Source organism: Tiliqua scincoides, chromosome 5 (assembly GCF_035046505.1).
Source record: "Tiliqua scincoides isolate rTilSci1 chromosome 5, rTilSci1.hap2, whole genome shotgun sequence".
In the NCBI taxonomy this organism is placed as follows: domain Eukaryota; kingdom Metazoa; phylum Chordata; class Lepidosauria; order Squamata; family Scincidae; genus Tiliqua; species Tiliqua scincoides.
Window position 1 is genome coordinate 31228096 of NC_089825.1, and position 18741 is coordinate 31246836.

At 44.5% G+C, this 18741-nt stretch overlaps 1 protein-coding gene across 1 annotated transcript; it reads left to right on the plus strand.

Annotated features, from left to right (window-relative positions):
* Nucleotides 1-3371: 3371 nt before the first annotated feature.
* C5H7orf78 (chromosome 5 C7orf78 homolog) lies at nt 3372-16981 on the plus strand. The gene is made up of 6 exons (XM_066629136.1): nt 3372-3631; nt 3662-3815; nt 10379-10463; nt 11895-12037; nt 14240-14320; nt 16703-16981. The coding sequence occupies exons 1-6, from the start codon at nt 3372-3374 to the stop codon at nt 16979-16981; spliced, it is 1002 nt and encodes a 333-aa protein (XP_066485233.1).
* Nucleotides 16982-18741: the final 1760 nt, after the last annotated feature.

Genomic DNA, 18741 nt, shown 5'->3' on the forward strand with positions numbered 1-18741 from the left:
TTATGGTTCCATTTTACCAAAAGAAAAGTTTCTGATCGCAATAGACAAAGTCAATACAGTATGTCCTTCTCAAATGGTGTGCTTAACATAACATGTAGTTTGAATGTGGTGTGTGTTTTTTTTTTAATTTACAAGACTGCTCTAGCATTGTGATCTCCTTGAGGGCGATTGTGTTTGCCCATTAGAGGCTTTGCAGTGCCCCTCTTTTCAGTGCACCAGCCCTCGTTGCTCTTCCCCTTGCTTCCTGGATTCAGCAAGAAAGTCAGGAAGGGGGTGGATGAGGGTGCTTCCTCGCACACTCTGCCCCCTTTTCCTTCTAGAATCCAGGGAGAGGAAGAGGAGGAGTAACAGAGGTGTGAGAACAGAGGGGAGTAGCTGACATCCTCCACCAGTTCACTGCCTGAGGCAGCCTTCTCATTTTGCCTCATGGATGGGCTGGCCCTGAAGCCATGTAAGCAAAAGAGCTATTAATAATTATATATATGCTTTCTGTAAATCTCTTTCAACGGCCCTTTTGATCTTCGTCCCTTTCCTTAGATTGTATTTTCTGTCTCCTTGCATTCTGTTTCTCAGTATTTAAAACAAGCCTTTAACTTGTGTCCCTGTTTCCCTGGTTTCAAAGTAATGTTTTGCAGCCAACGAAGGCACAGTTTCTTTTTGGGGTTGTTGTTGTTGTTGTTGCTGAAATTGAATGAAGCCCTGAGGCAACATCACCTGGTCTCTTAGCAACTCGGATGAGTCAAATGCAATTATTCATGCACACTTTGCACAACAAAAACATAAACATTTCTTGGAACAGACATTTCTGTGAATCCTTCTCTTTGTTTCCTTTCCTCTAGCACTGGGAAGAAAAGACTTGGGGTCTCAGTGATCCAGCCTCAGTGATCCAGCCTGTGAAGTCTGAAGGGGAATGGACTTGGTGTTGGTAAGTAGAATTGCTTTGCTTTTGCAGCTACAGGAGTTGCAGTTTGACTGTTATTCATAACTCATAAGGAACTCGAATCATGCAAGGGAGTGTGCACAGCCAAAGGTATCTTTAAAGCAGGGGTAGTAACTGATGCACACATGAATGTGCATCGCTCAGTGTTCCATTCGGGTGCCAACAGCCTCCATTAAAAAGGTCTGTGTCTGAAGATTTGTGAAAGGTCTGGGTCTTGTGCTTGAATTATGCTGCCTGCTTCACACATGCGTGTGTACCGCTTGTTTACACATGTGTGAATGCAATCAACACATTTGAGGGCCCAGTTTTTGCTCTTGATGAATTGGCCATGTGATCAGAGTGCAACATGAAATCCTATTCATGTTTCCCATGCCACTTGAAAAGCAACGGTGCAAAGCCCAGGGATGGAATTGCGAGTTGCAGCTGGAGAGAAGCAGTGGCCAAACTAGGAGCACCTAACTTATGGTCAAACCACACGTGATACTAAAAGCATTATTTGCATTATTTTTCTTCTAAATTTTTTATTAAAGAAAATTATTTTTCTTTTAAATGCTTTTAAAAAGAATTATTTTTCTTTTAAATTAAACTAGCTTCAAGAATGCAGGTTCAGGACTGGGACCACAGTGCCTGGGGAGGGTTATTTCACCTCTTTAAATTGGATTATCTGTACCTTAAATAGTTGCAGAATTTGGGTCCCAACTCTGACTGAAGCTATTCCTGGGTTGTTGCTTTTTTCCTGACATTATGTTAGGTCAGCAATTCCTTGAAGCCCTGTTCAAATCTCCAGGATTGCTTTCAATCACCACCTGGAGATTGAGGCAGATTCCTGGAGTCCCCAGATCAATCCAGGAGGGTTGGCCACCCTGTGTAGCATAAATGAACGAATCCTCCATTTCAGTGGTTCTCAAACATTTTAGCAGTGGGACTCACTTTTTAGAATGACAATCTGTCAGGACTCACCAGAAGTGATGTCATTAACCTGGAAATGATGTCGTGGCGGAAGTGACATCATCAAGCTGTAAAATGTTTAACACCCCCATATGACAAGATCAAATCCATAAATTAAGTAAGTAAATTAAAAGTTGACAATATATATTTAGAAGTTTATTTAAAAAAGAACCTTCCTAACCCTCCCAAATAGTAGCTGATCTGTTTAAAAAAAATTCCCCAAACATCCCAAAGGCTGCAATCCTTTCTACTCGGGAGTAAGCCCCTTTGACTCTCATTATTAAAAGCATATGCATAGCAGCCTGTTAAAGTACAGATCTGTAACATTTCCCCAAATGCTGTCACATACCATGGTAGCATCAAGTCTAAAAACAAAATGCACATTGAAATGAATGGGGACCCACCTGAAATGGGCTCGCAACCCACCTAGTGGGTTTTGACCCACAGATTGAAAAACACTGGTTCATAGATTTTTGGATGCTGAAACAGCTGTTCTCTAACTTTGTCCCATGCTTCTCCTAACTTTGCAAAGTTTTCTCTTATTTAATCTATTTCTCTCATAGCGCCTGTTCCTAGATTACTAGAGCAGCATGGTAATGGAAAAAGAATCTATGAAACTCCCCGCCATAGGATATGGTGATAGTGTCTGGCCTAGATGCCTTTAAAAGGGGATTGGACATATTTATGGATGAAACCTGCATATTTATCCACTGCAGGTTACAAGCCATGAGAAATAGGCTATCACTGAATGCCAGATGCAAGGGAGTGGCAATAGGATGCAGGTATCTTGTTGTCTTGTGCTTTTCCTGAGGCATCTGGTGGACCACTGTGAGACATATGGATTAGATGGGCCTTTGGCCTGTAGATACCTGATCTTGTGTGATCTCAGAAGCTAAGCAGGGTTAGGCCTGGTTAGTACTTAGATGGGAGACCGCCTGGGAATACCAGGGGCTGTAGGCTTATACCATAGTCTTTTGAGACTGAAGGTTGCCAGCCATTCGGCCTGATACAGCAGGACTCTTCTTGTATTCTCCTTGTGGTCACATTTCAAGCCATTCCAGTGTTTCCTGCACCTTCATGTCCAGAACAAATTTTGCTGAAGGACCACAGCGATGCAAAATGCAATAATCTGAGCATTAGAAGTACTGCAGGTTTATAAGATTAAAAAAAAAACACATTTTGTTGTGTGGCAAAATGGCCACACATGTTGGACTTAATGGAGTGTTGGACTTAAAGAAAACTCGATTCAAATTGCCAGTCAGCCATAAAATGTACTGAGTGACCCTGGGTCAGACACCATCTTTCAGCCTAGCCTCCCTTGCAGGGTTGTTGTGAGGCTGAACTGTGGCAGTGCATACACTGCTTTGAGCTATTTGGAAGAAGAGCTGAATAAATATAATAATGAAATGAATCTTAAGAATAAACAGTAATAACAATTTGCATGTTGTTTTCTTTTGCTTTGGCATAGACTGGCAAGGGCAACATGTTTCCCAGGATCCCTGGTAGCAACCAGTACAAGTGTACTTTTGATTCAAAGGGACTGTTTACTACAAATCTGGAGTTAGCCTTAGCCCGAGATCAAGTCCATGCATCCCAGCAGCCCAGAAGTACCCCTAAGAAAGACAGCTGGATCAAGCCGCCTCCAGATTTTAGCTACAAACTGTATATAACTTCGGCTCTCCTCAGTAAGAAGTCCAAAGAGCTGAAGAAGAAAAAGAAGAAAACAATGACGACGAGCACGGTGTTTGAAGAATTGTACAGAATCCGGTCCAGCATGCTTCTCCAAGTCATCCATCAGGAGCCGCCACCCAAGATCATCACGACCTTTCCTCATGTGGGCCCTTATGAAGCCCAGCTAATGTTTGTGAAGAAGGGGAAGTTTAAAAGCAGCAAGTACCAAGATCCCAAACCACATGACTATAGACAGGTACAATAACGGTGAATTGAGGTCTAAGCATCTGCCAAGAGGAAAATATATTCAGAACATGCTCTAGTCCAGCATTTCCCAAACTGACCCAATTTTTGGTGGGTTGTGGGCCTGCTGAGGCCAGGACAGTGCAGGGTAACATGGCAGGCTACCCGGAAGTTACTTCTGGGTCACACATGCACACTTCCCGTGACATTGCCTGCATTGCATTTCCCAAAGTGTGTGTCGTGCTGGCACAGTGGCATGACATGGCCAATGATGCAGGGAGAATGCATGACCCGGAAGCAACTTCCAGGTTGCAAGCAGTAGAGATCCTGGTCCCAGTGCTGTGAATTCCTGCTCTAGTCTACATAATACAGGGGCCATCTATCTATCTATCTATCTATCTATCTATCTATCTATCTATCTATCTATCTATCTATCTATCTATCTATCTATCTATCTGGATGTAGAGAATGAACTTACCCACTAGATGACACTCTTGCAACAAAAGCTTTGGCTGAACTGATTCCACACTATGGGGCCCATTTGACTTTTCCTTACAGTGCAGCTGGGTTATGTGGCTTATATTAGCCTTTGAAAAATGTCTTTGAAACCCCAGGAGTTCGTAGAAAGTTCTTGGCTATTGGAATATTCATCTTTAATCATGGATGCTGTATGAGTATTGGTTTTTTTGTTTTGTTTTGTTTTCTTTTTCTGGGGCTCAAGTTTTTTCAGCATAGTTCCCCATGTCTGCTTCATCCATTCCTCCTTTGTGACACTGCTTGTCTCCCCATAGTCGTGGCATGACTTCACCGATTAGCCCTCCCCACTGCATTTCCATTTATACTCCAAATACTGCAGTGAACGTCAGCAGTCCCAGCTGGAACAAGAGTCTCTCCATGTTTTTCTCTGTGGGAGTGCTCTGGAAAGGCCGCCCATTGAGGGATACATATGGAAAGCATTACTCTAGGACTGTCTGTGTATTGTGCAACGCTTTCATGTGTATTTCTCCACTGCAGTAATTCCAAAAAACACATCTGTGGAGCAGAATATGCAGTTAGGAATATAGGAAGCTGCATTATCTCACTCAGATCAACGCTTGTGCTAATTCAATATTATCTGCACTGCATGGAAGTGATTTTCCATATACAGGGGTCTTTCCCAGTCCTGCTTGGTAATGCCGAGGACTGAACTTCAGACCATGGATTATGGCTCAGCCATCCTGATGGCAAAAGCTCCTTTAGAAAGAGCAATTCCCCTACTCTTTTGCACAGATCTGCATCTTCCAAGACGTTGTTGGCAACCTTCAGTCTCGAAAGACTATGGTATCTCGCTCTGAAAGGTGGTTCTGGAACAGCGTCTAGTGTGCGTCTAGTGTAGTCTTCCAAGATGATGCCTGCTACAACTTATACATGCCTCATTTGACAATAGAAACATGGTTTTTGCTCATGCACAACTCTATACAAAATTTCAATCATTGACTTGGGCAGCCCAATCCTAACTTGTGCTGGAATAGGCAGACCAGTGGGCCTACACTGTATCAAGTGCAAGTCTGGGGCTGTCTAAGGCTCGACCCAAGGAAACAGGAGAATTTTTCCCTTACTCAGGTGAGAGCCACAGCAGCCCCAATGGGTCTACTTGGATCTGCACCGCCTCAAGAGGTGGTGCAAATCTGAGCAGCCCAGAGCTGCCCTGGGTCGCCTGGGATAGGGCTAGGATCTGGAATAACTGCCAGATCCTGGCCCTGCCTCATGCTCCCTGCCACCGGAAACACCCGCTGTCCACCATGAAATGCCTCCCTCCTGTCTCTTCCGTACCCTCTCCATGCCCCCCAAGCACCTCCGCCAACGTAAACTCACCTGGCCTGGGGCTTGCATCAGTGTGGGGAGGCCGCTGCACAACCATGCAACGGCCAAAGGGGTGCTCATGATTATGCCCAAAGTTCACATTTTTAATTGAATGCTGCCCAGTCCCATCCCCTGTCACAGTATAGTGTGTAGCTGTGCCACAGAGATGCACGCTGCATGCTTTGGTGGGGGGGGGGGGGCGACATGAAGGCAAACCAGAGGTAAATAAAAACCCAGAGGTAAGTAAAAAAAACTCCCCCTGCCCTCTCCTGATCCTTCCCAAAACTTCCCTTGCTCTCTCAGTCTATGACATGCCCCTGCCACTGACTTACCAAGGCTGATGCAGCTTGGAGTCTGCGGCAGTGGGGTTCTGATGCAGGTTTGTGGCAGCAGCTTGGACTGGCCTGCTGGCAGTGCTCTCTGCACATCATTGCTGGGCATTTTGTGACAAAGGGATGCTCCTCCCGCTGTCGCAAATGGCCCATAGAATTAGACATAAGATTTCTATGATTGGGATGGCTCCAATTCTCCAGTTAGAGTTATAATGTGGTCAAAAGGCACCTGTTTTCTTGCCTTTACCAATACTTAAACAGGGCAAATTAAGACATATAATATATCTTTAATGTATAGAGATGATTAATTCTGGTGCTTTAAAGACTGAGATTAGCACATTCCTACAGATATACTGGACTTAACAAATCACTTATTTATACTTTCAACCAGGAAGTGACTTTATGTTAACAGGCACTTGTGTGCCTTTTATAACTCTTTATGGCCTTAAAAGTTTATAAATACGGTTTATGTTCTTGGATAAATGATGTAACACCAGTTGGTTGGGGCAAGAAAGTATCCAGTTGCAGGGCTGTGTGTTGCAGTATAGGTCATTGTTTGAGAACTTGTTCTATTGGTAGAACATTGTGAATGGGGAGTCAGGAAAACAAGGACGGAACCGATTCAGTGTCAGGCATTATGTCAGGGGAGTGTCAGGGGAGTCTTCCCTGACCCTTGTTACTTTCTCCCTTTCCCTTCACAACACATGAATTATATGGTAGTGGTGGTGGTAGTGGGGTGGGAGACACCATGGTATGCTTTCCATTGCTTCCACAGTTTCTCTTCTAATCTACAAGTTCAGTTTTCCATCTGTCTACAAAACACATGCATGCATGACACAATCAGAAAGGGCTCATAGTGCTAGTATCATATGTCTCAGTTGTTTAGTGAAATACGGAAGTTGGCACAAAACAGTTGCAGTTTCAATAGTTGTGGTACAACCACATCTTCCTCTTTATTCAGGACAGGGTGTTAATGTTAGAGAAGTCAATGTTACTGGGCCATTGGGGAACAGTGATCATGCTGCAATCCGTTTTGACAAGGATGTCAGGGGAAGAGCACCAGGCAAATCTCTCACAAAAACACTTGACTTCCGACAAGCGGACTTCCCTCAAATGAGGAGGCTGGATAGAAAGAGGTTGAAAAGGAAAGGTAGAAAGAGTCCAATCTCTTCAGAGTGCATGGAGGCTGCTTAAAACAACAGTAACAAAGGCCCAGCGGAAGTGTATACCGCAAAGGAAGAAGGGCTCGACTAAGTCCAGGAGGGTGCCCGCATGGCTAACCAGCCAAGTTAGAGAGGCCATAAAGGGCAAGGAAGCTTCCTTCCGTAAGTGGAAGTCTTGCCCTAATGAGGAGAATAAAAAGGAACATAAACTGTGGCAAAATAAATGTAAGATGGTGATATGGGAGGCCAAGAGAGACTATGAGGAACACATGGCCAGCAGCATTAAACAGCCCCTCCTGACCAAGGAATTAAGTCAGATAAAGGTTAAAAGAGATGTTGCAGACCTCAATGATAAATTAAAGATTAATAAGTCACCGGGCCCTGATGGCATCCACCCAAGAGTCATTAAGGAATTGAAGAATGACGTTGCTGAGCTCTTGACTAAAACATGCAACTTGTCCCTCAAAACGGCCACAGTGCTAGAAGCTTGGAGGATAGCAAATGTTACACCGATCTTTAAAAAGGGAAGGAAGAGGGACCCAGGAAACTATAGGCCGGTCAGCCTAACATCTATACTGGGTAAGATGGTGGAATGCCTCATCAAAGATAGAATCTCAAACCACATAGACAAACTAGCCTTGCTGAGGGAGAATCAGCATGGCTTCTATGCTTGGGATCATTAGAAAAGGTATTGAGAACAAAATGGCTAATATTATAATGCTGTTGTACAAATTGATGGTAAGGCCACACCTGGAGTTTTGCGTCCCGTTCTGGTCGCCACATCTCAAAAAAGACATAGCGGAAATGGAAAGGGTGCAAAAGAGAGCGACTAAGATGATTACGGGGCTGGGGCACCTTCCTTATGAGGAAAGGCTACGGCATTTGGGCCTCTTCAGCCTAGAAAAGAGGCGCCTGATGGGGGACATGATTGAGACATACAAAATTATGCATGGGAAGGATAAAGTGGATAGAGAGATGCTCTTTACACTCTCACATAACACCAGAAACAGGGGACATCCACTAAAGTTGAGTGTTGGGAGAGTTAGGACAGACAAAAGAAAATATTTCTTTACTCAGCGTGTGGTTGGACTGTGGAACTCCTTGCCACAGGAAGTGGTGATGGCATCTGGCCTGGATGCCTTTAAAAGGGGATTGGACAAGTTTCTGGAAGAAAAATCCATTACAGGTTACAAGCCATGATGTGTTTGTGCAACCTCCTGATTTTAGAAATGGGCTATGTATCAGAATGCCAGATGCAAGGGAGGGCACCAGGATGAGGTCTCTTGTTATCTGGTGTGCTCCCTGGGGCATTTGGTGGGCCGCTGTGAGATACAGGAAGCTGGACTAGATGGGCCTATGGCCTGATCCAGTGGGGCTGTTCTTATGTTCTTAGGACCTTTTCCTGAGGTTCGACAGCTGCATCAGGTTGCCAAATCTGACTGAAGTGATTCCTGGAGATTTATTTCCAGTCTGATGTAATGCTGGAAATTCCTGAAGGCACCGTTAAAATCTCCAGAATTGCCTTTAGTGACTGCCTGGAGATTGATGTGGTTTTTTGAAGACTCCAGGACAATCCTGGAGAGTTGGCAACCCCACAACTGCTCTAACCTGATTTACCAGTTCCTGATTACTGTCACAATTCATCATTCCTGATTACTGGCACCAGCAAAAGTCTCTTCAGCACTTCAGTGGTGGTAAATTTTGGAGTGCATGAGCTCATCATGATCCCCCCCCCCCATAGCCATGCCTCACACACACATACAGAAAAAAAAATCAAATTTAAATGTCCATTAAAGTGTTTTCTTCTCTTGCCACTTAATTCTACTTTGAAACCAAGGCTGAGTTTGATTTTTGGCTAGAAAGTAGCTGGAAGAAATCACAACATATCTCTAGAATGCTAGAAACACGGTTATTTAAAAAATGGAAGGAAAATGGTGCCCAATATACTTTAGGGTGTTTTCTTGACATTTCATCACTGCCTTATAGTTATTAAAGTTATTAACTTCTGTATGTTGCTTTTATAATCGGAGGAATGGATGGCTCCTTTTAATGTTCCAAGCTGGCTCCAAGTTCAAAAACCCCTCCTCCACCAACTTCCCTATTTGCTACACAAGATGGCTTTGCCCAGTTGTTTCCTCAGAACACAGCATTATGATAACTTTATTCAGGGAGGCAGCTATGTTTTCTAACTGTGAGCTCTCAGGGAAGTTCACTAGCATGGCATGTGTGCTTGAAGGGGGAGGAAGGAACCAGCTCTCTGGTGCTTCTAGTGCTAGAATCTAAAAAACAAACACAGCCTCACTATACTCCATTTAAAGATCTAGCTTATGTCGTACCAAACACTACTAGTGGCAATAGTTTGAAACAAATGTATAGACATTAAATACAAAGAGAGAATGCTTCTGTCCCCTTACCAATTCCTAACTATCCTTATTACCTCCTACTAGTACAGATGCAATAATAAAACATTGCTGCGTATTCTAACACAGCTACTGATAATCTGGCCAGCGGTGTCACCAGGTTTTGCATGACCCCATGTGGGAGGTCAGTGTGTCACCCCCATGATGGATCTCCTTCCATGCAGTGGGCATGGCAATACCCCAGGTGGGGAGGGCGTGTGGTGAGGTACCATCACTTTGCCCTGCTGGTTTTTTGGCTGTACCTTTTGACAGAACACAAATATTTCAACACAGTTTGTTTCACTGCATTCTGCATGAAATTACACATCAATTGATATATAACATGATGGTATTATTCCTACGAACCGCGATTTTGGTCTCTAGTGGTGTCCACCTCCCCGTGCGTGTCACCCGGTGCGACCCGCACTCCCTGCACCTCCCTGGCAACGCCACTGAATCTGGCTATGACTTTGACTTAAGTTTGAAACTACATACACTAGGTTGCCAACATATGTACCGCTTCCATTCCGTACCACTTCCATTCCAGAAATTTCTGTCCAAAAATTGGATGTACCTCGAAACAGCCCGTTCTTGCTGGCACAGCACTATTGCCCCTGTGCAAAAGTACCACAAAGGAGTTACTGTGCCTGTATGAAAGCACTGCCACAGCTGCCCATAACTCAGGTTGCAATGTGACCATAAGCAGTTACTTGACTCTGACATGAGCTTGCTTGGTGTGATTCTCCTACTTAATGATGTTCTTTCCAGTTTTGCATTTCGTATAGGATTACCCACATAAAGTTATGGTGTTCTCCCCTTCCCATTTTTTTCCCCATGCAGTATGAAACAGGTATCCCAGATTTTGTGACAAGCTATGCCAGAGACCCTCTGAATTTAAAGTTCAAATTGCAGTGTTTAAGTAAAGGTAAGTATGGAACCTATTATGGGGAACATAACCTTGTATCTTGTATTAGTAAATAAATATTAGGATGTAAACAGTTTAAGAAGCCGAACAAGGCTGCGGCTTGGACAGTGATAAGTGACTCAATCATGAAGAAAGATAAATATTCACAGCTTGATCATTCATTTCTTTAGGGAACAATTGCAGTAAAGGTTAGCTCTTGAGAATAACCCCAAATATTATGATATTATCATGCCGGCTCTCAGTTTATACAAGGGACTGATAATTAGTGCTGAAGTGAATTATTGTGGGCACTCAGCATTCAACAAATCATTACAGAGGACTGATTGCAAAGTTAGAATGGAGGGTACAAATCATTTTTTAGGGTACAATAGTGGATTTTCAGTTATCAAATCGGTCTACTTAAAAGCCTGGATAGGATGCAGCAGTGGCACTGATAGATGAGCTTCGGGCTTAATTTCTAATTTCTATCTGCATCCCTGCTGGTCCTACTGGACCTCTCACCAGCTTTTGACATCATTGACCATGGTATCCTCCTGGATTGGCTGGCCAAACTGGGGCTTGGGGGCACTGCTCTGCAATGTTTCCACTCCTTCCTATCTAACAGGTCCCAGATGGCAATGCTGGGTGACAGAGAGGCTGCTCTGCACCCTGGGCCTTACAGTATGGGGTGCCACAAGGGTCTATCCTATCCCCTATTCTTTTTAATGTCTACATGAAACTGCTGGGGGAGATCAGCTGGGGATTTGGTGTGGGGTGCCACCGATATGCGAATGACACCCAACTCTATCTCTCCTTGCCATCCTGCTCTGAGGAAACTGTGGAAGTCCTGGGACACTCTCTGAATGCCATTAGGGATGGGATGAAAGCCAATAAACTGAAACTAAATCCTGAAAAGACAGAAGTTCTTCTGATCAAGAAATCCTCAATGCAGGCACTGAATCATCTACCCACTTTGAATGGGGCTGCACTCTCTTTACTAAAACAAGTGCACAGCTTAGGAGTTCTCCTGGACTCTCAGCTCTCCCTGGAAAATCAGGTAGCAGCAGTGGCTAGAAGTGCATTCACCCAGCTTAAGCTGGTATGCCAACTGAAACCATATTTGAGCCGTTTAGACCTCGCTACGGTGACTCATGCTTTAGTGACCAGTCTGCAAAATAGCTGCAAAATAGCAAAATAGCTGGCACAGACTCAAATAACCCCATTGCGGGGCCTGGGGCTTTCCTCAGGGGGAGGGGCAAAAGTCCCCTTGAGGAGACCTCTAGCAGCCTCCCTGGCCCCACTGGATAGAACGGCGGCCATTTTGGCGCTACTGCACCTGGTGGTGACAGGGAGGAAAGGGTTGGCTGCCTGACTGAATCTTTCAAAGTCCTCTTCTGTTAATAAATCATGTATCATTATGTGATTGCTGTGTTTGCTTGCTTACCCCTTCAGTCCATGGCCTTCATCCTTTGAAGGAAGAAAAAAAAAGGGTATCTAAGGAAAGGTTCATCACCTATAAACCTCAAGAACTCAAGTGGGATCCCAAATTACTTCTGCCAAAGGAACCTTGGCCTGCAAAATCTGGGTCTTTTACGGTTGGTATAGTACACTGCTACTTGCTATTTGTCTTCTTCCATATACTGAGTTTGTCTTTCAAGAGCAACCTGTGAGTGCTTTTCATGGGGGCATCTGTTTGCTGGAGTGCTTCAGAGAAATACTGGTGATTTGCCAAGTGGAAATCTGAGAAACTGAAATTGTGGGAAAGGATATTTTTACATTTTTATTCGGAACGTGATCCTCGTCAACTGAAGAGGAAACTTGTAGGAATGATATTACCCAGAGTCTGGCTTGAAAAATGCATAGCTGTTTCCATTGAACAATGCTATGAACATTGGGGTGTTGCTTTACCTCGCCAACAGAGCAATCCTGAGTGTGTGTACTTAGTAGTAAACCCCATTAAATTCAATGGAATTTAATGGAAACATGCATAGAATTGCAACTTAGATCTCCTAGATACACCTTGTACAATGAAAATAATTGGCGGGAGCCAAAATCAACATGTTACGTTGTGTGTTTCACAATGGCTACACTGCAGGTTGAAAGAAATAGCCTTGGATTCACCCACATTTCCAGAATCAGAAGCAACTCTGCAGCCTTCTGAGTCAAAGGACTAGACTTCTGCTAATGATTCTCGTTTAAAGAGGAACCAAAACCAGAGTTAGCCATTCAGCACTATTTTGTCCTGGTCTATTTAAGAAATGGGAGAAGTCACTGGCTGCAGCTGAGTCTAGGAAATTGAAATGCAGGTTCGAAGGTGGTATAAGTAGATACCATAAGTAGATAAGCAGATTCTTGCATACAACTAATTAACAATATTGCTGGAGTCGCAGGTGTTCTTAAACCAGGAATCTAAATATGTGCATGGGAAAGTTCCACTGCAATTAGGAGGCCCTTATCTAATGGATCTGTGAACATGAGAGCACTTCCCTGATATCCTTCCCTGCACCACTGATATCCTATGCTCCTTTCCTGTCCTTGTCACACCCCCTTGGGTTCACTCAGACTTGCACCAGCCAAAGCACGGCACAGACCTGAGCAGACCCATGGCAGAGTCGGTAAGAAAAAATGATTTTACTTACCTTTCCATTAGGTTATGGTCTCCAGCCAGCCCACAGCCATGCAGGAGAGCCCACGGTGCTGTTGCACACTATGTACTGGCCAAGGATAGGTTTGGGCCATAAGTCCCTCACTTAAGTACCTGTTAGGTTCCAGAGGTTCTGTACTTAAGTTGAAATATACTTAACTTGAAAATCAAGTTCTTGCAGGCCTAGTGCTATTGTACCTGCACAAAAACCCCACCAAAGGATGTATTGCCCCTGCATGAAAGTGCCAACGCAGTCATCCATAGTTCGGGGTACCATGGTAGTTATAATCCAGACTGTATGTATTTCATATGGGTGCATTTCAGTTGTGTCTTGAGGATGTAGACAAGGTGCTGGGAGGGATGTGGCTGATAACTTGTTCATACAATCCTTGCCCTTCCTGGTTTATAGCATCTAGTAAGACGGGATCCGCTGACAGTTCAAGAACTGTTGAATGCCTCGGTACAGGGGTGGTGGGCCCAAAAGGTTGTATCAGCCAATTGTAAATATCCCCTGTTCATCCCAGGTTCCAAAATGCACAGAGAAACCTTCCATGTGTTCGCAATGAGCATTGCTAGGCTGCACGTGCTGGGCTCCTGTGGCCTCTCTGGCATTGGTCTGCTTCTGGAGCACTTTTTGTAACACCAGAAAGCATGTTCCACCATCAGAATGCTAGTTTAGGCAGTGGCCTGCTTGTATTGGATTAGGCTGTCAATGTATGCATACTGCATGCGCAAGTTATTCTGAGCGATGTGTGTGGGTGGGAATCTGCTGTGCTCAGAATTTTGATTTGGAGATTAGTGCAGATTATGCAACCAGATTTGATTTTAATATCCTTCCTAAATTCTTCAGTGATTCTTGCATTATAAACCAAGCCTATTGCATATGCTGATTTGTTAATCGGTATCAGTCTGAAACCTGATATGGTTGTTCTTCAGTCCCTGAAGGGGAAACTAATTGGCCAAGTTGCACCTCCCTTTTAGACTCTAATTGCCGAAGAATTTCCTTTATAAAAGCTAAACTGTAGACTGAGGTTGTTTACATTTTTAAAGTATATCTCTGGATCCACATTTAGTCAAAACACTGCCTGCCTGGCAGCTTCAGGCAGCCGTTGTCAGTAGTTCTCTCATCTCCTCTTAACAATTTCATCCTCAGAGGCACAGAGGCCACCGGGGTGCTCACAGTGCTTTCATAGAACGTGTTGAAGAAACATTAAGCAAACTGTGGCAGGAAGAGGTATGTGGTATTGTAGTAATACTCTTTATTGAATGTGTTGATCCCAAAAACGCAGCATTAAACTAGCTTGATGTCCCCTAAACAACCATCTCTGGATAGAGTTCATAGGCTCAAGGAGTGGACAAGTCCGTCTTGTTCTTTGTTGTTGAGTTAATGGGTTCTTGCACTTGGGAAACCGTATGTTGCCCCAGCTAATCAATTTTCAACTAGCACATTGAGGTGCCATGAAAAGTCTGTGCCATTAAAATTCTGCAGGAATTTGGAGCACAGTGGTTGAAAATAGCTGAAGAACTCTTCTGGGTTCTGCAGCTGTTTTCAGGGCAACTGTAGTAACTAATTATCTATCCCTCTTCCTCCACTAGAAGAGGAAGAGAGGCAGACTTTCACTTACTATAGTTGCCCTAGATACAGAGGTGCAGAATCTGGAACACTCTCCCAGAAACCAGAAGTGACATCACAAGAGGCGAAGACCATAGAGAAGACCACAGAGGTCAGTGTGCCATAAGTAGAAAAATGCTGAAAATCACTGCTCCAGCTTTTTGTTCCTAGACATCCTCCGCTACTCCCACTTCCATTAATGGGTCACCTCTTGCTTTCCTGTCCACATCAGTATGGTCATATCCTGTACACAGAATCTGACTTTCTTTGAAATGGAACTGAATGTTGATTTTGCTTGAAGTATGTAGCTCCTTTTTAAAAACCAAACTTCTGTTCTCTGCAATGTACTAAGTCTAATTGAGATGTCTGCCAGCTCCTGGCAGTTTTCCAATTGAATCAAACCACAATTTTAAGTTTGAACACAGGTGTGATGTGGTTGACAGTATTTCAGCACATACCCATGTTCTACTACACCAGTGGGTGTCAAACCCCAGCCCGTGGGCCGGATCCAGTGCCTGTGAAAATTCCTCCCCTGTGTGAACAGAGTTTACTGTTCAGCAACGGAGCCTGCTATCTACCTCTCTGATCTCCCCCACTCCTCATGCTGGCCAGCCACTTCCACATTCCTTCACCCCAGCATGCTCTGCTCCTGGATTTGTGGGCAGGCGTGGCTAGCCAGTGCAAACTTTGGGAGAGATCAGAGAGGAATATAGCAGGCTCTGCCGCAGATAGTAAGCTTTGTTCACACCAGGGAAGTGATTTTTGGCATGCAGCTGTGTCCAGTTTGAAGACCACCTGTGCTACACCATCACCCGCCCTTTGCTTTGCAGAAAAAGGGCAACATAAACCAGGGTTTTCTGGATGTATGCGTTAAAGCATTTTGTTCTTGACTCCATCATCATTATTATTACCAGGGTGGTGTAGTGGTTTGGGAGTGGAGAGTAGAGTGGGAGTGGAGAGAGTGGTTTGGGAGAGTGGGTTTGGGAGTAGTGGTTTGTAGTGGAGAGCCAGGGTGGTGTAGTGGTTTGGGAGGTGGACTTAGACCTGGAAGATCCAGGTTTGAATCCCCTCTCAGCCACAAAACTCCCTGGGTGACCTTGGGCCAGTCACTTTCTCTCAGCCTCCCCTACCTCACAGGGTTGTTGTGAGGACAAAAGGAGGGGAGCAGCTGTGTACACCGCCCTGAGCTCTTTGGAGGAAGGGCGGTATAAAAATGTGAAAAATAAATAAATAAATAAATAAATATTACATCATTATTATTAGTGTGCCTGAACAAGAAAATTAGTCCCTGCCCCAAGGAGCTTAAAGTTCAGCATGGGGTCTAATAGAGGGAGTGGTGGGAGATGCTGAGTAAACAGGAAAGTAATATGCACCCCATTCAGTTATGTGTCTTTAGCAAGTTTCTGTAAGTCTAATGGGGTTATGTCAGACACTACATGGGAAAAGTGGGTTTTGAGAATGAAGGACAAGGGAGAGGCAGCAGCATACTAGTGTTCTGGAAGGGAGTGCCAGGCGTCTGGTCTAGCAAGGGAGAAAGAGTGGAGTCATTTTAGGGAGCAGGAGGACTTAGGATGGTAAAGCTGAAGGCCACGGGCATGGCTAGATTAGGTCTGAAGAGGGCAAGGCCATTGAAAGTGTTTTAGGAGTGTCATTGAAGGATGAAGAATCTGCCCTATGTTCAGGAGCAGTCAGGAAGCCAACGCATGAGTACATATGGAGTGACCTTATACTGATCCCAGTCATTGGTCTCTCTTGCTTGATACTGGCAGCAGGCTCTCTAGGGTTTCAGGCAGGGGTCTTTTTCAGACCTATACAGAGAAGTCAGGGACTGAATAGAAGGCCTCTGCCTGCCCAACAGGTACTCTTTCACTGGGTGATGCCCCCTCCTGCACAAAATCCATGGGAATCCTGTGCCTGAGCTTTTGTTTCAAGAGTTGGCTCAGCACTCCAGATGTCCGGGTTCTCTTGGCATATTTAGGCTTGTACCACGTTTTCTCTCTCCAGGCAAACCAGAAGCAAGCAGGAAGCAGAAGGAAGCCCAGCAGTGTCGGGCAGAAAAGTCCAGCTGCTTCTAGCCAGACGGATTCTGAGATGAAGCTGATCAGGAGGCAGCAAGAGAACAAGTTGCAAAAAGCTCGGCTCCCTCAGTCACCCTCTACGGGATCACATGAATGGGATGATCTGGAGCAGGTGCGGTTTGGAATGCATCTCAAACCACAGCCTCTGGGATTCTTGCTGCCTGGAGGCATTGTCCAGAGTGTCGAGGAGCTGAGGTACAAGTGATGAAGGAAAAGAGGTTCCCATGCTGCAAAATGGAGGACACTTCAGAGACGTTACAGAACTATTGTTATGTTCTTATGTTCTTATGGTTGTTTGACTTTAATATATATATTTGGTGCCAATGGTGGGCCAAGCACTGTCAGGGCATCCAGTCTCTATCCCACTTTATCCTATTAGTTCAGTGAATGTAACCATTGTAAATTCAAATATAGATATACGTTGCTAAATGAATCACTTTATTCATTACATGATCATTTTATTTATAGAACACTCCCCAACCTCAGATTGCATGCTGTGTGACTGACAGCCCAATCCTAACAAAGGGCCCAATCCCATCCAATTTCCCAGTGCTGGTGCAGTTGTGCCAGTGGGGTGTGCACTGCATCCGGTAGTGGAGGGGCAGTCACTGGGGCCTTCTCCAGGTATGGGAACAGGTGTTCTCTTAGCATTGTGGCTACACTGGAGCTGGAAAGTTGGATAGGATTGGGCCCTCAATCTCTATGTCAAATCAAATCAAATCAAAAACATAAACATAAACAATAAACAATAAAACCAAAGTGTTAAACAAAAAATATCCATATCATACATTAATTAGACTTTTTGAAACAATCCTTGTATAAATACAATAAGGTACTTTAACATATTGATTGATAAAAATGCATTCCTGCAGGTTAATAAGTGTTTCTATGTGGTGATGCAGCCACGCCGGTGTGGGCTATGCTGCATCCTGCAGGGGATTTCTGGCTGCTGGAGGTCTTCTCGGGGAAAGGGAACATTTGTTCCCTTGCCCTGGGGTAATCCCCAGCAGCTGCAACAGGTCAATTCAGACCTGCGCCAGCTGAATAGGCGGCACAAGTCCACATCGATCCTTGCAAGTGGATTAGAACCAGAAAGGGGGTTTGGATATGTTGCATGCTGGTGCTACTGATCCTGCCCATCTCCAGGGCCCAATCCGCTCACCTCCTGTCCATATTGCCACCCTCCCCTACCCAATTCAACTCCCTCCCCCACCCCCATCCCCCGCTCCTGTGCTGGATTTACCTGCTCTGGCAGGTGTCCCAATAGCCACTGGCATGTGCAGGAAAGTCCTTGTGCTGTTGCAGAGTGCTTTATGGCACTTTTGCAACAGTACACGCCAGCAAAATGCATGTTTCGCCAGTGTATCATTTAGACAGGAATGGGGCATGAGTATAATAAACACATAGAACTGTGTTCAAAAGTGGAAGTGCTAATGAGATGTTTAAACACAAAACAAAAAAAAGTATTGCACTTTGAATACTGGGGAAGTGGAATTTTCCAGCAGTGCACGAGATATATGACTGTGAGAGAAGGTTTCTAGACCCTTTGCCGAAGAAATTCAGAGTAACAACTACAGAATGATCATGGGGGAAAGACCTCTGGAAAGGTCTTGAATGAGATGCTTAATTATATCTGACTCATTAGGGCAGAGCAGGCTTTGAATAAAACAAAACAAACAAAGGCATACGCAAAAGTGTGCTGAGCTGGAAGAACAAGCTGGAAACAGGTGAAAATCGATTTGCACTCTCTCATGGGCACCTGAATGATCGGAATTATAGGGAACGGCTTATCAGGAATGGAGAATTATCCATTCAAACTAGATACGTTTTAATGAGTGAACATATATTGCTCACTGCGGGGGGGGGGGATCTAAAATGTCACAGATGTAAGTATAACATCTTGAATGTGGATCACAGGACTCTGGCACACCATAACTCCAGTCCCTATATGATGCATGCTTAATC